The sequence below is a fragment of the Protopterus annectens genome, chromosome 8.part0 (assembly GCF_019279795.1).
Source record: "Protopterus annectens isolate FY-2018-M chromosome 8.part0, PAN1.0, whole genome shotgun sequence".
Classification (NCBI taxonomy): Eukaryota; Metazoa; Chordata; order Ceratodontiformes; family Protopteridae; genus Protopterus; species Protopterus annectens.
Window position 1 is genome coordinate 200739167 of NC_056741.1, and position 26613 is coordinate 200765779.

A 26613-nucleotide genomic window follows, 5' to 3' on the forward strand; every position below is an offset into this window, starting at 1 on the left:
TGTCACTGATAAAGAATGACACCAGTAGTTAACATTAGGTTAAACAGTTTAAATAGTCAGTCTGCAAGGGCATGATTAACACTAAACCAGTTACATTGTCAGGACTCAGGAGCAAATATTTTTTTAGCCATGGTTAGCACTTTCGGTAAATGATATTTAGAAATAATTGGGAGAATGAGGGATTCAGGTACTTTAGGGTTTTGGACAGAAGTCTCAGAATTGAAGTTGTCACTGAATTTGCAAGGATGCTTGCAATGTTTATTGGGTCAGAAAATAAGTCATGATGAGTACATTCACAGCAATGCTGGGTTTTGGTTTTTAGTTTTCAAACATAGCTAAAGAAGGACTTATCAATTGTCTTTCTCTTCAGAGACCAGTTCATGGTCTCCTTTAATGAACCTGGTAAGTGTTTTTCAGCTTTTTTCAATGCTTGATGTCTTCCTTAAGAAGAACAACTTTGGATAAGCTATATAATTTAAAGAGTTTCTTTTTTTCTTTTATTGTAGAGTTTATTTATAGTAGTCAACCACCAGTGCATGTTTTTTTTTAATTTTTTATTATACTTGGTTCTGGTAGGGACTGCTTGCTCTATGATTTTGTAATTGGTTTATAATTTCTTATTGAAGCTTGTTTACAGTCTTCAAATTCATTGGGGTCTGCTATGGGAATAGTTTAAAGAGGAGGTCAGGAGGCTGTGGTCAGACTTCACTGGGGAGGGAAATACCAGAAAATTAATACACATGGCTGACATAGCTGTAAGACTCAGGTCAAGAATCCTATGTCCTCTTGTCTTGTAGATTTGTTTATGATGCCTAGGAATTTCTTGGCATATCCTACTGTGGAAGAAAAGGTATCCCAGTCAATTGAAAGGTAGTTAATGTCACCCAAAATAATGGAGTTTCTACTAATAGCAAGCTCACTTATGACACTGAAGAGTCTTATGTGGCCATCAGGAGATAAAGACCATCTTCTCTAGCCAGCCATTAGTTGATAATTAATCATCCACTGCAGATGCTAATAGGTCTAAAGACATTAAAAGCAATATACCTAGGTATTGTGGGAGTACTCTATTTACAGGTATTGCAAGTATCAGTAACTATACAGACACAGATGATTTCCATATGCAGTACTGCCTCAAGATCAGGACATTTATTGTTTAGACTTTTGTCATTTGAGGAGACCCACTGCAATGTGATCCAGCTTTAGGACTCATATGTTAGTTACATTGGAATGTACCTCAACTGAACTCTGCCTTAAAATGGCACTGGGGAGCAGCACAGACTATAGTCAGTGTAAAGAAGCATTGTAATGAGAAGTGCAGTCCATCTGTAGCAAAGGAAGATGAACGGTCAGTCATGCATTCCCATACCAACACATACTGGATCCCCCTGAAATGGCACCAATTATTTAACCACTGATTAAAAACAATCATCCATTCTTTGTATCCAGATATTATTTGAGGTGATAGAAGGATTCCCCTGAGGAACAATGTCTTATCTGCATTTTTAACATGCATGGAAAGTTTTGGCTTGTTTTTTTGTGTATTACTCATGGTTTTATATTTCAGGTCATTCAGGCCAGTGTGGACCACTACTATCTCATAGTCATATCTGACAAGAGATAGGGTCCTTTAGTGAATTGTAATACAAGTCCGACACCTGAAAGACAAATCACACTAAGCCTCTCCTTCTCCAGATTTTTGAGTGTTTAGCCAAAATGCTTGACAGCAGCAACATATCACTAAAACATTCCTTTTGCTGCTGTGGATCAGAGTGGTAAATCCGAAATGTTTTTTTTTTTTTTTTTGTGAAGAGAGACCGTTTATGGTAGGTATTCAAGAGGTGGATGAGTGGGTTGATTTTTGCTAACACTTAATATTGTTATTTCAAGGAAGTTTTTTAAGTGATTTTTTTAAGTATCAACATAAGACATTTTGGCCTGATTAGTGAACTATGGTGGAGGTGTATGAAGCTCACAGGGAAAATTTTTAGATGAGAAAGAAGTCTGCTGATTAATTCGGTATTTACACCTCCCAAAGATGGAATTATTCATGTCAATAATATGTTTATTATCTGTGAGCACAAGATAGTTACCATCCCTTCCATCTTGGGGCTACAGTGAATCCATGAAACCAGAAAAAGACAGGTCACATAGAAGGAGGGAACACAGGAAAAGGAAGAGACAGGTACTAACTCAAGAAATGAATGAGAAAGGGTGGCTGGACATGTGGAGGAAAAGGTATACAAATGAGAAGGTATAGACCCTCACAAGGAAAATTTTGTACATGCAAGGAGGTTAAACAGGTTCTTAGGGAAGGAAAAGCTAACTGAAACAATGAAAGGCATACAAATACAAGAGAGACACATATCAAACCATGCTGGAGTGAGAAAAGGTAAGCATAGGCGTAGCTGGCTCCTGGAGTGCTAAGGCACTCATGTATCAGAAAACAAAATCTTTATTTATGCTGTAGCATACTGCTTGCTACAAATATAGCAAACAGTTGCTACAGTTTATACCCTGTGTGTACAGAGTGCTTTAGCTCTCATGTTTTCATTTACAAAAAAAAAACACATCTTCTTTTAACCTGTAGCAATCTGCTTGCTTCCTATAAATGTAGCTAACAGTTGCTATAGTTTAAACCGCACATGGAGCTCTGCAGCATTCAGGTTTGATCATAAATGCAATACTAGCTTTTAAAAGCTAGTATTGCACCAAAATGTGATTCGAACAATGAATGGCCGATTATGCCCACCCAACACTTTGCACATGGGTCCATTGCCCCTCTCGCCCCACCCTATATACACTTCTGAAGGAAAGTTTGTAGTTACATAAAACTGTGAGAAGTGGGTAGAGATGGGACAAAGAAATACTGCAGAGACTAATAAAGTAGTGAATACAGGACAATTTGAAAGATAGGGACAAACTGTAAGAACACTAATAGGATGGGATCAAGTTCACTGTCAGGTGAAAACTGATGATCACAGTAAGAAAAAAGGAAGGGCAATTGTGGAAATGGAGAGAGAGACAGTTGTCTTATAGAAGGAAGCTGGAAGGAATGAACTAAGAAGGGAAGCACATACAGATCAGAAAAAAACTTATAGTAATGGAATTGGTGATTAAAATTATTATGGAGCAAGAAATTCAATGATGGTACTGGAGGGACTACTGGTGGATAGTGGAAGAGGCACAAGTGAAACAACTAGCAAAAAAATTACAAAAAGAAGCAGGCAGGGAGGGAGATACAGAGGATAAGGGGAGGAGCTGAAGGATACTGAGATGAGGACAAGCTAATCAGGAAAAGATTCAAGAAATACTACAAAGAGAAATATAAATAGGAATTGACACATGTCTCAGAATGGAAATAAGGAAATAATGTAGTGGGATATATATGGGAGAATGAACCAAGAAAGAAAGTAATGAGGAGAGCCATATACAAAACGAAGAAGATGAAAACTGGAGGGCCGGATGGATTTCCCAAGAGTTTTACAAATAGAGAAGAGAGTAAATATGTAAGGTCCTAGAGGAGGATTGCAAGCAAATAAAGGACTCTGGCAATATATGTAAAATTATGAGGAGGCCCAGCATGACCATAATACGTAAAGGGGGAGAAGAAAGGGAAAAAGTAAAAAAAATATATATGCTTATCTTTTTTAAAAAAAAAACAATTTTACTGAAAACATTAATATAATGAACAGATATTTTGAAAAAAAAAATGAGTAAGTTAAATTTTTAAAGTACAATATTTAAAAAAGAAAAATATTAATACAATAACTATAATAGCACAAAAAAACTATCAAACAACAAGATCAGTTAGGTTAATTTTAGCAGAAAAGATAGAAATAAAGAACAAAAGATAAAAAGAAAGGTTACTGCATTAATTGTTTATCCAATTCGTTAAATAATACTTCATGTATATTTTCCCATTTGTGATATAATTTTGTATTCCTTGTAGATTTAGATTTGATAGTTAACATTTCTAGCTTATATATTTCCAAGAGAAGACCTTTAAACTCTTTAAATGAGGGAACTGATGAAGAATTCCAGTTTCTTGTAATTGTTTTCCTGACAATGGACAGTATAGACTGAGCAAAGAATATTTGTTTTTATTTATACAGTCTGGAACAGGTGCATTGGATAATACAAGTGATTTCTTTCAAGTTCCATATAAATAAAATATTTATTAACTGTGATAGATGATTATTATCTTTATTTTAACATCATTTCTTTCTGTTTTGCAAAATACTCTCCATCTATAAGATAAACAATTGTTTTAATAGCTGATGAGATTGAATAAAGTTCTAGATCTGGTAAAGATATACTCCTATTTTACCAGCTGTACATATCATAGGACAATGCAATTCTAGTCTTTATTGGATGCCACAAAAAGTTTTTAATCAGTGTGTTAATTTTTTTAATATAAGAGCTTGTAGGGGGAATAGAAATAGATTATATTATATATAAGATCTTTGGAAGCAAGGTCATCTTTATAATGGAATGTTTTTCATCCATTGTAAATAGAATCTTGTTCCACTTACTTATTACAGTCTCTATGGTTTTTATACATTTACTATAAGTTAGGTGTAACATGTCCTTAATATTAGTTGCTATAATCATACCTAAATATGTTATTTGTTGAGATTGAGGTATTTATTTTTTTATATTGATCTTTTATATTATAACCTTTGGAACTAATTAGGATAATTTGTGTTTTAGAGTTATAAAAGTTAAGACCAGAACTTTTTTTGAAATATAGCCATATTTTTAACCAATTCTTATAAGGTGGGGTTAGTACCACCACGAATGATTAATACATCATCAGAAACAATTGGATTTTTGATGTTTCATTAAGATTCAATCTATAACATTGTATATTATTGTTATTCCTTATTAGGTTAGCCCAAGGTTCCATAATTGATGTGAATAAAAGTGGAGATAAAGGGCAACCTTGAATGGTTCCTTTTACAATGGGTATGCTCTGGGATATATTTGTACCTCTTTTTATGTAGGCTTGGCTTTCATTATATAGTTGAGTTATACGATTAATAAAACTATTAGAAAAGTTTAAGTCCTTCAGTAAGATAAAATGATAGTCCCAAATAATGGAGTCGAAGGCACAGTTAATATCTAAACTAACAAGTGTCAAATTATTCTTTAAGGTTTTTACTGATTCAGTTAAGGTTATTGTTCTCTTGTTATTATAATAAGAAGTTCTATTAATTATAAAACCTGTTTGATCCATGCCCACTAGGGATGGTAAAACATTTTGGGTCTATCAGCATAAATAGACATGAACATTTTATAGTCTGTGTTTAGTAATGAAATGGGATTATATGAAGCATATTTTGCAGGGTTTTTATCAGACTTTAGTATAGGAGAAATATATGTGTACTTTCAAGAGGGGCTATAATGTTATTATTTTGGGCTATAGTGAATAGTGTATGTAGCAGAGTTAACGCTTGTAAATTTCAGAAATTATACCATCATTACCAGGAGTTTTATTTTGCTTAAGTTTAGTGATATGATCTTTTACTTCTTTAAATATATTTGTTTATCTATTAATGTTATTTGTGTTTCTGGTAGTATGCTCTTTACATTATTATTTGTAAAAGATTAAATATCTTTTGTGCTATTCATCACATCATTGGGTTGGCTTAATTTAAAAAAAAATCTCTAAATTCACTTATTATATTTGGTAGATCAGATACCATTTTTTGCTGGAGAATAGATTTCTTTAATATGGTTAAGTTTATTTAATCTTTTAGTCTTGTTAGCTATTATATTCATAGATCTAGGATTTAGAGAAAAAGTTAGAAGTTTAAATTTTTCAAGATTTATCATGACTTTATGGTTTAAAATGTCCATATATTTATTGTTTAAAGTATTTATTTTGTTCATTCTGTCTTTCTTATCTGGATTTTTTGAAGCATCAAGTCTTAAAGCATCTAACTTTGTTTGAATATCTTGGAGATCTTTTTCCCATGAAATTCTTTTCTTTTTATACCAATCAATAATTTTATCATATAGGTAAGCTTTTAGAGCATCCCAAATGTATATTCAGAAGTTCCCTGTGTACTATTAATTTCAACAAAATTTTGTACTTCTGTAGTAAAGAAATCAATGAAATATTTCAGTTTAATTATGTAGGCTGGTATCCTTTTAATTTGAACATTAAATGTGGAGTACGGAATTATGGACTGAAAGGGGACATGAAATCACTTTTGAGTTTAACAGGAAATCTGTTAAGTTATTAGAAATTAATACCCTTTCTATTCTTGAATATGAATTATATCTATAGAGGAAAATGTATAAAACAGTGACTTAGCATCTGTAAAGTTATTAATATCTTTCATCATGTATGAATCTGAAAATTCATTCAATAATTTAGCTATACCTGGAATTTTCCTTTTACCATTGGTACTAGAGTGTTTTATGTCAGAAATACAATTAAAATCCTCAGCAAGAATACTACTACCCTTAGAAAACTGAACTATATGTTGTTTCACTGTTGTAGGTCCAATGCCAGGAATCCAATACATATTTATGAAGGTCTGAATGTTCTTATTAAATTCTATTACAACTGAAGATAACATCCCTTTGTTATCTTTGTAAGTGTCAATTATTTTAGGCATAAGTGTTGTATTTTTCCATAGTATGGCCACCCCTCTTTTTTTGTGCATCTTCTGAGCTAATAAAAAGCTTGTAAGATTTGAATTCCAATTTTGTGATATCTTCAGTTAGTAAATGAGATTCTTGGAGAAATATTAATTGAGAATTATGTAATTTAAGATATTTATTCAAAGATCTTCTCTTACTAGGATTATTTAATCCATTGATGTTTAATGATATACACTTTAATGATGTCATAAAATGTTAATGTTCTGAATATCTGTTGCTGAATAACTCTCCTTTTTCCCATATTTTATAAGTCAATAAAAATTGGCTATTAGGAATACAATTATAATTTACACATGAAACATATAAAACTTTTATCCAAAGAAATATGTTTTTATCAAATTCAATTTTGTAAGGCGTGGTTTACATCAATAATAAGTATTAACAGAGACTTATAACATTTACTAATAACATAGACTCTTTCAAAAAAACCCTGGAGTTACAAACTCCTAATTTGAGTGACATCTATCACCCAAATTGACCATCAAGCTAGTAACAATACTCCTCTCCATCTAAATATATATGTTGCTGCATAATTTAACAATATAAGGTAGTATATGTGATAAAAAAATATGAATTAAAATACACCCTTTACTATTGTATGCACTTATTCAAGAAACAAATTAAACTATGGGAAATATAACTGTTTCCTTTTAACTTTTTCAGATTGAATTCAAAATATCATAAAGACCAATCATATATTATATAAATATCATAACTAATTCATATGCAATGAATTATTATAATGATCCATAAGTAGACTAATCCCATCTCTTTATTTATTGTGCCAATAGCTAATGACACTATTTCCCCATTTCCATGTATCCTAGCCCATCATTTTGTGGCTTTCGCACCCTTAGTTATGGGAACTATAACCCATTATTTTGCTGGTAATCCCTGGGTATATCTGCGATCTCCCATCCATTGGTTATTAATAGCCGTGTCGAGGTTTAAGTCTCCCGCCCTTGTGGCTCTGAAAACATGAGCACAGAATATATTTCATTACAGTTTCCCACTGTAATATGGGATTCCAATAAAATCCTCATTATTTTCTAGGAAGGAATGTATTCCCTTTCTTTTCTTTAAGACCTTTACTAATCTGAAACAGTTTCTATGTTTGTCAGAATATATCAACATATTATTTAATATGGCAAAAATCTACATCTGAGACTATACTGTATGCAGTAATGTAGATTCATACAGAATATATTATGTTTCAATCATTATTTGTTTATCTTTTATCTGTACTAGCGTTATTCTCATTTCTGTTTTTTATGTCTTGTAGAAGAATATTAAATTCTGCTTAGGTGTCATGTAAAAATGTATATATACATATATATATATATATATATATATATATATATATATATATATTTATTTTTTTTTTTTAATATTTTAATGATGTTGTTATATATGCTATATGTTTGTTATACCAATCAAAAGAAGCTTAACTTAAATATAAAAAGACTATAAATGCAAAATCAAAAACATAATGGTATACATGTATCAAAAGTGTTCTATTTATAAACACTCACAAATGCTTTAATATAACAGTTATATTATATAGGTTACTTAGCTGCAGTTCTTTTATTTGACCTGTAAATGGCATTAGAGACTGTCTATTCAAGCTATTATCCAACTCTGCGAAGCTTTTCAGCACAGAGTTCAGTCTGTAAATGTCTCCATGGAAACAACACTTTTTTCTTGCTTTCAGTTGAGGCAGCCGCAGTATGCTCAGATACCAGAGATGTTCAGCAGTTCAGATGCATGAGATTAAGGAGGGAAAGCATTTGCAGCTTTTCTCTTAGAAAGCTGTTGATTACCTCATGGCAGGATCAAGAAACATAAAACCGGACAGAATAAAAAGGCAATGGGAGGGGGAAGCTACTATAAAATACTGCAAAATCAACTAGCTCTATCTCTCAAACCCAGCAAACCACTAGCCCACCATGAACATATCAATCGACACTAAACCCTCCATTTTAATGATGTTGCTATATATGCTATATGCTTGTTATACCAATTAATAGAAGCTTTATTTAAATATAATAAAATTATGAAAACAAGCGTATGAAATGTAAGGGTTTAAATGTGCCAAAAGTGACTTTTTTTATAAATACTCAAAAATGTTGAAATATAGCAGTCATATTATACAGGTTACTTAGCTGCAGTTTTTATTTGACCTGTAGATGGCATTATAGATCATCTATTCTAACTATTGTGCAGCTTTGCTAAGCTTCTCAGCACAGGGTTCAGTCTGTAGATGTCTCCATGGAAACAAGACTTTTTTTCCTGCTTTCAATTGTAGCAGCCACAGTGCAAGCACATACCACGGTTATCCAGCAGTTCCGATACATGAGATTGAGGAGAGAAAACATTTACAGTTTTTCTCTTAAAAGCTGTTGATTACCTCATGGTAAGACTGGGAAACATAAAAACAAACAGTAAAAAGGCAAAAGGGAGGGAGAGAGGCATTATAAAACATCAAAGAGCCAACAAATGCCATCTCCCAAACCCAGCAAACCACTAGACCACTACGAACATATCAATCCACACAAAATCCTTCCCCTCTTCCATAACCAACAGCAAAAAGGGAAGAGAAAGAAAGAAAGAAAAAAAAGGAAAATAAATTAAAGTCTCTCCATAATACCACAACCAGGGGAAACCACAACAATTATACAATAGGAGCCATTCACTTATCAATACACCCATATATTCACATTTCTAAAGATAGATATCTAATGAATTAATCAAAACATAGGTCACAGAAAGGGACAAAACAAGAACTTTTCATATGTCTATTACACAAATAGCACCACATTCCAGCAGCAGAACAAAAGATGGGAAACAATCATTAATGCAACATTATGGCAACAATATCAGTGAAGAGTCTCTCTTCACAGAGAGATGGAAATAAAATGGCAAACAATTAAAAACAAAGAAAATAGTTTGTATTGTAACAAAGACCCTCATTTTCCCATCTATAAGTCTCTGTATCTATCATAGTTCCCAAAATACCATAAAATGCAGTCCCCAAACATACAGAGCATTTATTATAGCAAACAACTTAATACTAAAAGATAAGTAAATGAATAAATAAATAGATTTTACTTGCTATAATATTTGAGTTACTTAAATAAAATAAACTAGACTTAATAATAACAAACTATAAAATACCATTAAAGTGACTATGTACTATAAAAAGAAATTTAAACAACAAAGACTCAACTGTTGAACCATTTCCACTTCCCCAACTTCTGAGTTAGTTGTTAGGACTTGGGTAAATTAAAGCCATTGTAAAATAGCTTAACTAATCACTTATTCTTGAGTTTCTTTTTATGTTCAGAAATCTTCCAGAAACTATTATCAGCATTTCTTTTAAGGCATTTGCCCACTCCATATCATCTATTTTATCAAGCATTTTTCTTGTTTTGACAAAGGTAATGGCAGAGTCTATCTCATCAAATATTTCTGGACCATCTTGGAGAACTATTTTTAATCTGGCAGGAAACAATAGGTGTATCTTTATTTTGTGCTTTTTTTAGCTCTTTTAGCATTGGTAAATAAAACTTTTGGCAATTACAGAAGACGAGTAATCATTATCAAAGCGTATGACATTTTCTTTATATTTAATAGAAGATTTAGCCCATGCAGTCTTTAACACTATCTCCTTGTCATGGGATGATAAAAACTTCACTATAACAGATTTAGTAGAATTGGATTTACCTTTTTTTTGCAGTCACCAAGGACCTGTGTGCTCTTTCTATCCCGTATGAGAGAGCTTCGGGAAGCTGTAGTACATCAGGGAGAAAAGATGTTAAGAATTTTTCCATATTACCTTCTTCAGCATTATCAGGCAAACCAAAAAGTCTAATATTATTTCTTCGTGATCTATTCTCTAGATCATCAATTTTTGTTTGTAAAAAAGTATGTTGTTTTAAGAGAAAGTTTATATTATGCTCATCTTCTTGAATTTTAGTGTCCATACCATTTAGTGAAGTCTCTATACCAGTAATCTGTCTCTTTTGTTGCTTAAGGTCTTTGTGTGACATTTTCATTTGCTGGGAAGATTTTTCTTTGAAGTTATCCAGTTTTACATCCATTCTATCGATTTTTGCTGTCAGTTCTTGTATATTAGATAATAGTGACTGAAGTTCCTTCTTAATAGTTGTTTCTTGAAGTGTAGATTTGGAGTAGCTCATTCTGTAGTCTGAAGTGCAAAAGTTTTCTCTAATACTTTTTGACAGGAAAAAATAAAAAGTTGCCAAAATTTTTATATACTATCCTAAATGATGATTAGTAGAATCCAAATATGTAAAAAAAAAACAAATTCAGGATAGATAAATTCAAAAAACCCTGTCATAAATGTTCTGAAAAGACAGCAGAGAGAAAGTGCTGTTAGTGCTCATCTTGGCCCTTCACATATTTTTGATTAATGTAGCTATCAAGACTTTGGCAAAGGTACTGGTAGGAGAACTGGATGAAGTATGATAAAACATATACAAGCAGGACAAAATGGCTTCATGAAGGGAAGGAAGACAGAAAAAAAATGGTGTGACCTCCTGGAAAAAATATATACCCGTGAAGAAGACAACAAGCAGGAATGGAAAGGAAAAATTCTGTTCTTTAAACTGCCATAGGTTTTTGATATGGTGAGTTGGGAATTCCTATAGAAGACACGGCAACAAGATCAGGTAGGAGAAATGTCTGAACATTGGATATAAGCCACATATCAAGACCTAGAAACTGAAATACTCATAAATGGAGGAGTATCTGAGGAGACAGGAGTAGAGATGGGGACCAGACAGGGTCCCCGTTCCTCAGATATGTTCATGCTTGTGACTGACGAACTGGCAGTGGAAGTTAACATTTTTGCAGTGTCTGAAGAAAATTAGGGGGATAAAATCTCAGCTTGTGTTTATGTAGATGCCTGCATGTTAATGTTAGAAGGTGTGTCTGCAGCAATGGGATGTATAAGAGAGTCAACTGAGAAGTTCACAAAAGGGATGGGACTCAAGTGCCACAACAAAGAGACAGTGTTAGTAAGATTAGGAAAAGGGAAAGGGGACAAGATGAGATAAAAGAAGCTGAGTTAGATAAGTTCCTAGGGCTCTATGTTGGAAACACAGTTAGAGATAGAATTAGAAAAAAAACTAAACAAATTTGGGAAAAAGTTAAGGGATACTCTCCAGAAAGGGTGCAGAAGAATTATGCCTTGATTTGGAAAATTAATGTAGCAAGGATGATGATACTAGCAATAAATGTTCAATAATAGCCTTGCATCAGGCTTTGTGTCCACTGAATGGTGCACAGCTACAGTTATTCCACTCCACAAAGGGGGAGCCACCACTGATCCCGGGATTTATCGACCTATTAGCCTGACGAGCCTGGTCTGCAAGGCCATGAAACGTGTTGTCATGGAACTCATAAACAAAGACATTGGTAACCTCCAAACTCTGGATCCCACCCAGTTTGGGTTTGTGAAAGGCAGATCATCCCTCCTGAACCTGATCAACTTCTTTGAGGCAGTCACCAAAGCCATAGATGAGGGTAAGGTGGTTCACACAGCCTATCTTGACCTTGCCAAGGCTTTCGACACCATCACCCATTCTGGAATTATAGCTAAACTCACTAAACTAGGTATAAATCACTATGTCACAAGATGGGTTGCCAACTGGCTCACTGACAGAACCCACACTGTAAAAATTGCAGACTCCAAATCTGACCTCAAAGCAGTGACAAGTGGAGTACCACAGGGTTCCATCCTGGAACCTCTCCTGTTTGGTATCTACTTCTCTGAAGTACAGGCTAACACAGAAGGCTTTAGCTAATGAAGTTCACAGATGACTGCTAACTAGGAGCCATAGTCAAGTCCCTACATGATGTGGACATCCTATAGAAGGGCCTCACTGAGACAGATATCTGGTGTCAGAGCCATGGCTTCAAGCTCAATGCCAAAAAGTGCAGTGTCATCCCCTTTGCTAGAAACTCTGTACCTGTGAACTACCACATAGGCAGCAATCTACTTAACACCAAATGCGTGATAAGAGACCTTGGGACCCAGGTGGACAGTAGTCTCTCCTTTGATAGTGACATCACCACAGTAGTCAGGAAGTCCTTCTACATGGCACACCTCATCATAAAAGGGTTCTCATCCAGGAAAAAAGAGGTCATTGTTCCCCTCTACTCAGCACTCATTAGACCCATTATAGAGTACGATGCCCCTTTTGGAATTTACCTCACAAGACATCTGCAGCAGCTGGAAAGGCCACAGAAGTACCTCATAAAGAGGATTACTGGCCTCAAACAAATGCCCTACACTGAGCACCTCAAAAAACTCCAGCTTTACTCGTAGCATATCGCCTACTCAGAGGTGATCTCTGCCTAACATATAAAGCTATGTCAAACCCAGAGCTGTTGGACATGCTACATCTAAAGAAATCCCAATCCCTCCAAGCTACATGCTCTAAGGGCCTAAACCTTGTCACCACAATAAACAGGACATGCTGGAGGGATAGATTCCTGTCCCAGAGACTTCCCATGCTCTGGAACAGGCTGCCAATCTATGTCAGGCAGAGTTCTTCATTGGCACTCTTCAAGAGAAATCTTGGTGAGTGGCTGCGAAGTGGGAAGTACACCCTGGGGATCACTTCTGTGTCTCCGCTCAGCAGTGGCACAGGAAAATGGCTTTCTTGGGTGGCGTAAGCCAGGGAACCTTGTTGGCTAGGCTTGCGTTGGCCCTTGGGCCGATAGCCTAGTACCTACCTATGATCCTATGAACCTAAAACTCTGCCTACTCTGCAACACACAGATAGACTCTAGGGATAAAAGGCTACAGGAAATGTAAAAAGCCATAGAGTCAGTAAAGGCAAGAGAAAAAAAAAAGAGTGAGCAGGACTAAAATAAGAATGAAGAGAAAAAAGTGGGCTGGAGGCTTCCCTACATATCCCAACATATGCACAGACACACGAGAGAGTGAGATGTGGAGAAGGTTACTAAAGGCATGAATGAAGCAGCAATGAAAGAACTGGGGTGCATGACATGGAGGGAAGGAAACCTCAAATACTATCAGGAAACAGATTCATGGGAGGCAAAGATGAAGGAAAAATGAGGAAATTTGGGAAGTGGAAGAGCCAGGAAAAATGAGGAAATTTGGGAAGTGGAAGAGCCAAGAGGAAGTCTCTGTTTTGCAAAGAAAAGGAAGGTGGAGAAGATTTAAAAGAATGGAGGAGTTTTTATGGAAATTCAGAATACCAGAGACCCAGTGGTGGAGTCACTTGGTACCCTGGAAAAAGAATACAGAATGGGAAGCAAGGGAAAGGAACACACGAGAAAGTAAGAAAGACAACAGTAGTGAGGATGGCATTCTGAAGGAAATGGAAGAGGTTAGGGAAGCAAAGAAAATGATGGAACAAGATCAAAGAAGAAGAAAGAATGAATAAGTATGGAAGGGAATTCCAAGATGATAGCAAAAGACAATTCCAGAAGTGAAGGGCATGCAAACAGTTCAAAGAACTGGAAATCAAAGCTGGAGAATACTGCACAGATAGTATCTAAACACCCATGAGATTGGGAAAGCAAGGTAGAAAGAAGGACAGCAGATGGAGGTGTCAGGAAGAAGAAGCAGTATTGGCGCACATGTCCTCAGACTGTGGGCAGACACAACAAAATCTGGAAGCAAGCAGATAGGATTTGGGGAGATAAATCTCAAAAGGAAGCTGAGCATACTTGGGAATTATTTATATGAGGCATAAATAAGACTATGGCATCTGGAAAGCAAGGAAAATGATCATTATCAAACTTCTGAGGACTGAAGTTAAACCCATCATCACACAAATTTAGAAGGAAATAAAAACAATAAAAGAGCAAGAATTACGCAAGAGGCTCCTGAACATGAGGAGTAGATGTCAGAAAGAGACTGGAATGAGGAAAAGATAGTGAATTGAGGAAAATAAAAAATCATAGCAGGAAGAAGGAGAGGACAAACCCCAATAGAAATCAAGGAGAGGGGTAGCGATAGGGCAGAAAATGAGGGAGCCAACTGCCGAGATACAGGGCAGGGCTGCACATAAATGTAACATACAACATGGACTTAACTTACGTTGTCAAATATAAACAGCAGTTTTGGGTTATGTCTAATGGAAAAGAGAAGACGGACTGTAGTTGAAGATATAAATGAAAATGCCACAACCACTAGATGTGATAAAGTGCACCATACATGAGGATTGTACTGCAGAAGAGAAATGGAAATATATTTTGTGCAATAAAGTTTGATTCTCTTTCTGTAGATAGATAAATGGATACACAGACGGATAGATAAATGGATACACAGACGGATAGATAAATGGATACACAGACGGATAGATAGATAGATAGATAGATAGATAGACAGATAGATAGATAGACAGACAGACAGATAGACAGACAGACAGGTAGGTAGATAGGTAGATAGGTAGATAGGTAGATAGACAGACAGATAGACAGACAGACAGGTAGGTAGATAGGTAGATAGGTAGATAGGTAGATAGATAGACAGACAGACAGGTAGGTAGATAGGTAGATAGATAGATAGATAGATAGATAGATAGATAGATAGATAGATAGATAGATAGATAGATAGATAGATAGATAGATGGATAGAAAAGCCGGGGAGTAGAGGGAATTTTTCAACCCCATTTAGTTAAAGAATAAAATAGTGCCTTTACACTAAAAAATGCTTCAACAACAGTTCCAGCAATGGGAACATTAGAACAAAAGAAAATGGACCATATTTTTTTTACTTTGCAGGTTAAGAGATACTCAGGAAAAATATTCACTCTCGATTTAAAATACATTTATACCAGTGTTTTGATATACAGCTACAATGGACACAAATAACCACTAGGCTATGCTACATATATAGACAGACAGATAGAGTAATTACCATCTCCCTCACTAAATGTTTCTGAAATTGTGCTATAATTTTGATTTTCCTTTTAAAAGCAGAAGGCACATAGTTATACTGAGAGGTGACGAGGTCTGTTCTGAATCATTATCATCATTTGTAACTCATTAATATGGCTTCTTTACGTATAAATTCGGTGTATTAGGCAATATGATAAACTTACCTGTTCCATCCTCTTCAAGGCTGCCTGTGACAACTAATTGCATTTCATAATTCCAACTGTCAAACATGAAAGGATCAGTGTTTGCACTAACAACGAAACACCCATTGATGTCTGTCTGTTAAAATAAATTACAGGACAAAATGTTAAGTATAAAGATTACAATATACCGCATGCGTCTAAAATACAGCATGGAGCAAAAAAATGAAACTATTAATAGATCTTTGGAATTCTAAAGCCAAGTGCCAGTGTCATATATTCTATATAACAAAAATACTCCATAGAAATTATAATTATTTTTATTATAACACAGGGTATTATGATCAGGTCTCTGATCACAACCAGCTAATTATTTGTTTGAGACATGGATGCCAATAAATTCACCTTGAGAGTGAAGCTTGGGAGGTAAATCTTGGCATCTATGTCAAGAGCACATAACAGAGGGTCATGACTGAAGATCTGATCATAATTTATTGTATTGTATAATGACTACAGTTACAAAAAAAAAAAAAAAGTGAAGGAGTGCAAAGTGTTTTACTGGCTTGTCAATAAAGTGCATACTTCAGTAGTGAGGCTTGGGTGGGGTGAAAAGGCAAATGTCCCAAGTGAAAAGTTTTAAGAGAGTATGGTCATCCCATCATAATCTTTTATGCAATACCATTAAAAAAACAGTATTAAATTTGCAGTAAAACCTTAGCATCTTTGTACTACATGTGTAGTCTAAGCTGTAACAAACTGCTTGATAAAAGCAAACAGTTTACATGTGAAAAAAATATTTCTTTTTTAATTAAAACCTGTTATAGCACTCCACAGAGACAGTGTATAAACTGTAAAAACTGTTTCCTACAGTTTATAAGAAGATATATATATATATATATATATATATATATATATATATATATATATATATATATTTTTTTTTTTAACTAAAACCTGAGCATCATAGTGCTTCATTTACGCAAGGTATAAACTGTAGCAACTGCTTGCTACAAATGTAGCAAACATTTATTACAAATGCAGCAAACAGTTACTATAGTATTAACCCATGCCTGGGTGTGGGTAATGCTAAATTTACCCTCGGTTGGCGTGGTTTGGTCCCGAGGGCGAAGCCCGAGGGACCAAACAAAGCCAACCATGGTTAAATTTAGCATTACCCACACCCAGAAGTGGGTTATTGCTATTATACCATGACATTATTTAAGAAAAGAAACTATTACTTTTCTTAAATAATGGCATAGTATAATGCCTGTTTGCTGCCCTTCCACAGATGTCTGGCATCCGCGGCAGTTCTGATGTACTGCACGCCTGCGCAGTACATCAGAGCTGTGGGCAAAAGCAACGGAGAAAGCAAGATCTCCGTTGTTTTTTTTTTAGTGTTTCGCTATGTTAAATGGGTTTAACATAGCGAGACAGCTTTAAAATAAGCAACGGAGATGTGTTTGAAAACAGCCCAGAGGAAAGTGTGAAAGGCTCAAAATCACGGACAAATTTTAAGCTTTACTCTTGTTACCAAAGCAATGGATGAAGGTAAAACAGTTCACACCATATTACCTTGACCTGGCCAAGCCTTTTGACACAATCCCCTACTAAGGTGTAGTACAAAAGATGAATAATGTCGGAGCAAACACTTAGATTACCAGTTGCATTGATGAATAATGTAGGAGTAAACACTTCCATCACCAGCTGCATTGCCAACTTGGCTCACAGGATGCAGGAGATCAAAACAGGGGAAGAGACCAGTCACCAATGGAGACCCCCAGGGTTCAGTGCAGAGACTTTTTCTGTTTGGCATATACATCTCAAAAGTAAAAGGAAATACCAAAGAGTTTTGGCCAGTGAAGTTTGAAATGACTGCAAGCTAGGAGAAGTTATTGAATCCCCAAATGACTTAACCATCATGTAGGAAGGTTTGTACCAAATAATAACTGGTGTCAAAATCATGACAATGCCCTCTGAGAACTGATTCAATTGTTTGGCATTTGGTAACTTGTATGTACAGTGACCTAACTTTTGACCAGAGTCATAAGAAAGCCTTTCTATATTGTACAGCTTATAAACCAATTGATTGTGACTAGATCTAGAGATGTTGTTTCCCCCCTTTACAAAGCTCTCATTATGTCAATCATGTTGTATAATGCCCACTTTGGCATGTATCTGTCCAGCCCCATGCAACAACTAGAATACCTTCAGAGATACCTTACTAAAAGAATACAAGTCCTAAACAATAGGTCTTGCATGGGCCACCTCAAAGATTTATTACTATACTCAGTATCCTGCAGAGTGCTTAAAGGTGACATGTCTGGCATACAAAGCATCCTCTGACATAATACAGATGGACCTACTGAACATCAGCAAGTCAAATGGCATCAGAAATGCTTAGTCCAGGTATCTAAACTGAATGTTGTGGAGAGATGGATATATATCACAGAGGCTACCAATGTTCCGGAACAGACTATCCATAAAAACAAAGCAAAGCTCATCCATCCATATTCAAATGCAACTTGGATCTAAGGATGGGTAATAGAAAATGTACTCCAGGATTTCCCCTCATGGCACTAATGGATAGAGGCAGTTCCTAGGTGCTGTATCCCTTACATGGCCCCCTCAAATTATTTATGGTATGATCACAGTTGTTCTCACTAGGGCTAATATACAATTAGCCATGGGGATAGCTAAGACCAGTCAGAAAATGTTAATTCAAGCACCAGAAGGGAATTGGCTAAGCTTAAAATGTCCTCCAAGTGAACCTATGTTGTGGTAGCAAATAGTTATAAAAAAATTACCCTTTTTAGTTCACGAAGTGCTCCTGTCCTGTCGTCTATGTATGTAGTCTGTCATGAGGCTGTAGTTGAAAAGTGGCACAAGTGGTCTTTATAGGTCATGTTTCAGGCTATTTAGGAGACAACCTGGGTTGTTATTGGGTCCTATTGAGGCTGTGTTTTTCACTTTGAGTGCCACTATGACCTGCTCCTTGCTGATAGATTGGGGATATGCTGGTAGAATTTCCCCAAGGGGTGACTGGGGGGTGAAGTTGGAGCTGAATTTTTATACCAGCAGGTTTGCTATGTCACTCTGCTCTCTGAAGGTGGTACTACTTACTACCAGTTCAGCACACTGTTGCGTGTTACCTTTAAAGTTTCGGACATAGCTGTAAAAGGCCTTGTGATTGTCTTCGGTCTGAGAAGATATATTGACCTTGTAATTAGCCTTTTTGTATTCAATTAGTCCTCTTCATTTCCTATTTAGTTTTTTAGTGAGCTCTTGTCATTATGAAAGTTGATCTTTCTGACAATGGCTATGACTTTTTTCCTTTTGTTATACACCCTGTTACAGTTAGAATTCCACCACTATGGTTTGTTTTAAGGGGTTGTTTTGGCATTACTACTGGGAGGTACAGCACATTCCTTGCAGCCATTTACATGTTTTTACAGTGTTTCTGTGAATAATTGTACATAGGCTGTTGTGAAATCTGGGTTGGGCAAGCCACTGAATTTTGACAAATTGTTGCTTATTAGGATGTAGTTTGCTTTAGAATAGTTTCCAACTGTAACAGGTTTTGCTGGATTTTCCAAGTTGATTTTCATTTTGGATGAGACAGATTTGTGATCCAACCTCACCAATGAAGATGTGGCGGGGGGGGGGGGGGGGTAAGCACTCTCTCATATCGGTGGGAAAAAGGTCCCATATGTTTGAACCTCTGGTTGAAGTTTGCACTAACTGATCAATAGCATTTGTGCTAGTAAAGTTGAGGAAATATTGTACCTGCAAGTTGCTGGCAGTGAAAGTTTCCCAGTCTATAGAGGAGTAATTAAAGTTTCCTAGGAATAGAGTATTTGGTTGGATAGAGAGTGCTTACAGAATGTCTAGATAAAAGTTGTGGGATTTTAGTGACCTATAACATACTAAGATACGGTAAGGGAATTTATCTAATGTGATTTGCAGATGGATTAACACCAGCGTAAAATCCTGTTAACTGACCCTGAGGTATACTTGCCAATGTTAATCAATGCATCTTCATCTTTAGTCCCTGCCTCTGTGGCTGATGGTCTAAATGTGTGGAAGTCACTGCAGCCTTGGACTGCCAGTGTACTTTCTGTGGATTTAAGCCATGTCTTGGTAATGGCACATATGTCTATGTTTTTCAGAATGAGGAGAGCTAGTAGGGTGTGGAGTTTCTTATTGAGGCTCCTAGCATTGAGCAGTAACACCTTTAGGGTCCTTTGAGTTTCATTTGTTATGCTGCTAGGTTTATCACTTTGGCATTGCCTGAAAAAGCTCTAAGAGGGAGTATAAAATTTTAGCTAAAACACAGAAGCCCATCTAGGATGCATGCAGGCCATCTTTGGCAAAACAATTTGGTCTATTGACCACATCATCCCAGATTGATAGACTGAATTCTCCTGGACTGATGCCAGAAATTAAGCCAATTGTTAGTCAGTCATTTTTTGTTTATACTATGGTATGCTGCTTCAGTCCTAACTAACTTAAACAACACTCAGAGAAGGAAACTCACCTTGTGCTACAATAAAATAGCAACATTTGCCACCAGTCTCCCCTCATAGAACCCATTATTGTCGTAGCTTAAAGCAATTCAACTGCCAAAGGAGGTGGAGTTTCAATAATTATCAAAGACACACACATCACCTGGCTGGTTAAATGATATGATGCACAGGAGACACTCCAAGTGCAGTTAACTGTTGACAAAACACATATTCAAATCATAGCTAGCTACAGACCCCCATCCATGACTCACAATACCCACTTCACCTATCTGGACTTACTTGAATCCATCTAGATTCAACCCTCTACCCAGTGGCGGCTGGTGACTTCAAATCACAGGGGGGCTGCAGGAGACGCTGAATGGGTGGGGTCAAAGGGAAGGGGTGTGGTCAACCATGAAGGGGAGGAGCTATGCACAAAACCACAAAAAACTAACTTTAATTAAATACGCTGCCCTGGGTGGCAAACCATCATTATGAAAGTCCAATCAAGACAAAAATAAGTGTAGAAGAATAAAAATATTTCAATGCATTGGCTGCATGACAGCTTACTTAATATCTAGATGGAAACAAAAGGTTGTGAGGCATGAAAAAATAAATTACTTTTTAAATACATTACTGGAATGCCAGTCAAAATCAAGTATAAGAAAAACCAGAAGCACACAACTCAAACCACTTCTCCTTGCACAGCAGTTCTAATTATAATATATTCAGCTTTATTAAAGTACCAAGCAACATGCTGAAAGTAGAAATCTATGTGATGCCCGCACTTGTAAAAATGTTTCTTATCCAAAAAGACCTGCTGCCTGACAACTTGTTTCATGGGGAAAACATGATAAAAGTAAAAATGAAAAGCAAACAAGAAACAAGCTCAAGATACATTGCTTAAAGGATTACTGTACAGGTTATGGACCACACATGATTGGCATTCTGTTTAGTTTACGGTAAAGTCTGTAGAGATGACTGGAAGTCTCCAACAAGTGTAATGAGCTTTTAAAATAATGGAATCCTGTCCTTTAATACCCAAGGCTTATACATTATCTAGTCAAGTATTCTATGCATGGCAACAACAGAAAGGCTTTCAATGTTGGCAATTCTTTAACAGTATGCTTATTAAAGCTTACTTGCATCTTACGATGTCAGACAAGCTTACCTTATGGTCATTAAAGCATTGCTACTTAAACACAGAGCAACAGGCACTTTGAGTAATAAGCATAAATCTGAGTAATAAGCATAAATCAACAGTACAAAATATGACAGAAACCAGACCATTCTGCAAAATCAAGGACAGATGAAAAGCCACTGTAGTACTTATGCAGTGTGTCCTCCCCATCCAAGGTAGATACAACTACTCCTTGCCTTGCTTGGACACATCCAGAGTCACTACATGGGGGAGTGGGGTGCAACAAGCATGTCACAATTTGAAATCTCTCTGGCTGATTGTGATGGCCCTGACACATTTGTCATACCTCTCAACCTCAAGAGCAAGAAATCTGGACAAAGCCATACACAGAAGTGGGACAAAGGCACAACAATAAGGACAATTTTAAATATTGCTCTAATAAACTTAGAAAGATAATAGAATGGGTCTTGCATTAGTATGAATTTTCTGAAGGGTATAAAATCTGAAACTCAAATGTCTGTCATTTTCTAACTTCAGTCTTTAGTGATTTGTCACTAATTTGCCAAAAACACAATTTTATGAAAATGGACCAAAAATGTGATGCAAAAATATAAAATAGACACACAATACAGCTGCTACCTGTCAAAGAAGGGACACTAATATTAGTACTGCTACCTTGAGCAGCTGACAAAATAAAAGAATCTACATGCATTTCAAGTAATCTATAACTTTGATTATTACAGTTATTTCTTAATTGTAAACCCTCCATGTTTTCTTCCAAAATTGCTATTTTGCGGAGGGATTATTAGGGGGAAGAGCAACATTTTGAGCCAAAAATTGGGGACAGTTGAGAGGCTGGCTATGCCTAATTCTATAAAGCAATTTATTTTCATGTACCTCTCAACCTGTTAATGCAGTAAATCTGAACAAGGCCAAATATATTGGGGGCACATATAAACAGTACTAAAATTGCTCTTGTATAAATTGAGACAGTTGATAGAACGGCTCTTACTTTAACATGCATTTTTATGAAGGTTATGAAGTCTGAAACTTATTATTTAGTGACTTCTGGCAAATCATTTAGGAATTAAAACTACAAATTTTATGAACAACAAACCAAAAATAAGAAGCAAAAATCTATTCATTCTTTGAAAATCTGGACAGTTGGGAGGTATAGTTCAGCTGGGCCTGTCTGCGTTTGCTGCCCTTCCCCCCCCCCCTGACAAAATAATTGTTGAATGGAGCCTCTGCAGCCATTCCAATGAACCATTACTTGGCTATTTCACTCCATTTACCATAAACACTAATGTGCATACTGCTTTACTTCAATGATGAGTTGGACTTCATTTGAAAGTTTTATTTTGTATTTTACAGCACAAACATTAAGTCATCTGTTAAACAAAGCAATGCAGTCTCACAATGAAAACTTAGCATTAAAACTTCTCTGCCCTTGAAACTCACATTCATTGAAACAGCATTGAAACCCACATTCAAAGAAAATACATTTTGCCAGTGGCAGATAAAGATTAATTTTGGGCTGTTTTCGAATCATAGGCCCCTTGCATATGAAACATACATGTGCTCTTTGATACACCTTCCTCATTGTACTAAAATTATATTCCTTGTACAATACAGTACACTTGTTAGAGGGTGTTTTAAATTTGTTTTGAACATTTTTCCAGTAAGCAATGAAACAAAACATATGCACCCATAATGGCAAAACTGCCCAGTTGAGAACATTTATCATAAAAAAGTCTACTCAGACTTCCACAGTCCACCATTATTAGTAAATATACACAATTCCACAGTCCACCATTATTAGTAAATATGCACAATTCTACAGTCCACCATTATCAGTAAATATGCACAATTCTACAGTGCACCTTTATCAGTAAATATGCACAATTCTACAGTGCACCTTTATCAGTAAATATGCACAATTCTACAGTCCATATTCAGTGAATTCAGTTCTTTCCATAGCCGTCAACCTTAGCACAAAAACCTGGACGAAGCCAATAATGGGGGAATACAGTCCCAAAAATAGGGACAAATTTAAAATATTCATCTTATAAACTTAGAAAATTGCTAGAAAAAAAGGTTGTGCTACTATGTATTCTGAAGAACATGAAGTTTGAAATTCAAATGCCGGTCAATTTTACTGCGGACAGAACAAAAACAATTTTCAGCAGAGATGCAGGGATTAATACTGCAGACACATCTTTGTAAAATGGCAGGGCACCAGAGCAAACCCACACAAACACAGGGAGGAGATGCAGACTCCACACAGAAGCCACCCCAACCAAGAATCAAACCAGAAAACCTATAGCTGTGAAGCAACAACACTACCACTGCACCATTAAATCTGCAAGGAATTAAATATTCAGTAACATGAAGTCTGAAATTCAAATGCCGGTCAATTTTACTGCGGACAGAACAAAAACAATTTTCAGCAGAGACGCAGGGATTAATACTGCAGACATGTCTTTGTAAAATGGCAGGGCACCAGAGCAAATCCACACAAACACAGGGAGGAGATGCAGACACCACACAGAAGCCACCCCAACCAAGAATCAAACCAGAAAACCTATAGCTGTGAGGCAACAATACTACCACTGCACCATCAAATCTGCAAGGAATTAAACATTCAGAAACCTGAAGTCTGAAATTCAAATGCCGGTCAATTTTACTGCGGACAGAACAAAAACAATTTTCAGCAGAGACGCAGGGATTAATACTGCAGACACATCTTTGTAAAATGGCAGGGCACCAGAGCAAATCCACACAAACACAGGGAGGAGATGCAGACTCCACACAGAAGCCACCCCAACCAAGAATCAAACCAGAAAACCTATAGCTGTGAGGCAACAATACTACCACTGCACCATCAAATCTGCAAGGAATTAAACATTCAGAAACCTGAAGTCTGAAATTCAAATGCCGGTCAATTTTATTTATTTGTTAATCAGGACAGTCTGACTTGGAACAAAAAAACAATTTTCAGCAGAGGCCCAGGAAGAAATAATGCAGACATGTCTTTGTAACATGGGAGGACACAAAAGCAAACCCACACAAACACAGGGAGAAGATACGGACCCCACAAAGAAGGAATCCCAGCCAATAATCAAACCTGAGAACCTGCAGTTGTGAGGCAACAATGCTACTACTACACCATCAAATATCAAGCACTGCAACATTTACAAACCACAGATATTAGGAGGAACAGATCAGATCAAATATGAGGCAAAAATCTGCAATTTTTTTACAAATGGTGGTGGGTAGGGAACTCAAGTCTTTAACACCTGCATACAGGGTACAGGGTTCAAGCCTGAGGTATTCCCTACCACACCACCATAAGCACCTGGGGTATTTTCACACACACACACACACACACACACCTCCAAGTTAAAAGCACCAGCCAGCTAACACACACACCCCCAAGTTAAAAGCACCAGCCAGCTAACACACACGCTTACTTCAGTTAAAAGCACCAGCCAGCTAACACACACCCCCCCAAGTTAAAAGCACCAGCCAGCTAACACACACACTTTCTTCAGTTAAAAGCACCAGCCAGCTAACACACACACTTCAGTTAAAAGCACCAGCCAGCTAACACACACACTTCAGTTAAAAGCACCAACACATAAAGTAAAATGCACCTAATTGTCCTCTGAAAGTAACAGATTAGTGACTTCAGTCTTTTTATAGACACTGTAATAATCCCTGTTTTAGCTGTAGGAAGTACTTACACAAGATTGTCTTCTGTAAGAACTTTAAATATTTTCCTTGCAGGTGCGCTTCCCACATTCCACCCTCCTGTTATCCAGGGGATTGCATTTCATGTCACTCCAGTGTCAGCTGTGTATGACTGTCTATGTTGCACAAATGTTTGGCTGGTATTATTGGAAAACCAGTCTCTCACCATGGCCTTACTTTTAGGCTGTTTAATCCAGTATTTCATGTCTTAACATATTATATTAAGAAGTCAATTGTTATGCAAATTTTATTTTTCTCAAAACTAGCATTTAAAGAACCAGTGTGGTTAGAAACAGAACAAAATATTTGCATCATACCTTAATATTTTATACAATACTAATATAATCGCATCTGTCAAGGTGGCTGTTATTGCTCTACATTTTTTCTACTCATAATGATCTGCTCAGAGCTATCATACTGATATGATTTTGATTACAGCTAAACATTTTCTCTCCCACAATATGATTGTCTTCCCTTTTGCATTATTTTTTCTGTCCATTCACATAGAAAAAGAGTTCTCTGAATTTCTTCATTTTTCAGATACCTTCTTTATACTGTTTCTTCACATTTTTTCTTTGGAAAATAACTTTGTTGCCATTAGCCTTCCACACCTCTGAAAATTCTTACTTAATATAAAATCCTATGGGGATCATACAGACTTAAAAGCATGTACCACATTTGATGAAATATCTTGTTGTTTGAGTGAGTGGGACTGTACAAATCCCCCTCCCCACTTGCACCTTCTCAATCTAACACACACACACACACACACACACACACACACACACACACACACCCCAGTTAAAAGCACCAGCCAGCTAACACACACACTTACTTCAGTTAAAAGCACCAGCCAGCTAACACACACACTTACTTCAGTTAAAAGCACCAGCCAGCTAACACACACACTTACTTCAGTTAAAAGCACCAGCCAGCTAACACACACACTTACTTCAGTTAAAAGCACCAGCCAGCTAACACACACACTTACTTCAGTTAAAAGCACCAGCCAGCTAACACACACACTTACTTCAGTTAAAAGCACCAGCCAGCTAACACACACACTTCAGTTAAAAGCACCAGGCAGCTAACACACACACTTCAGTTAAAAGCACCAGCCAGCTAACACACACACTTCAGTTAAAAGCACCAGCCAGCTAACACACACACTTCAGTTAAAAGCACCAGCTAACACACACACATCTCCAGTTAAAAGCACACACACAAAAGCACCAACACATAAAGTAAAATGCACCATACACTTACCTGTCTGTTCTCCATACCATATCCTGCCCGCGCAATACTCACAAAGACCCACGAGATCCCAGTAAAGCTCCATCCCGACGACGAGATCCCAAGCTCCCTCCCGAGACTGTTCTGACTGCTGCTCTTGCAGTCCGGACGCGATATATCCTCCCAGCGTGTCCATGCACTTTAAAAGTGCACAGACGTCTCCTTGTGT

The 26613-nt window shown here is 36.4% G+C and overlaps 1 protein-coding gene across 1 annotated transcript in view; it reads right to left on the reverse strand.

Annotated features, from left to right (window-relative positions):
* The window catches only part of LOC122808699 (alpha-2-macroglobulin-like protein 1), a 1234219-nt gene that overhangs the window by 868717 nt on the left and 338889 nt on the right, over window positions 1–26613 (reverse strand). The window contains exon 9 of the mRNA XM_044079685.1: window positions 15780–15894. Within this exon, the coding sequence (XP_043935620.1) occupies window positions 15780–15894 (115 nt within the window). The remainder of the gene's footprint in view (window positions 1–15779; window positions 15895–26613) is intronic.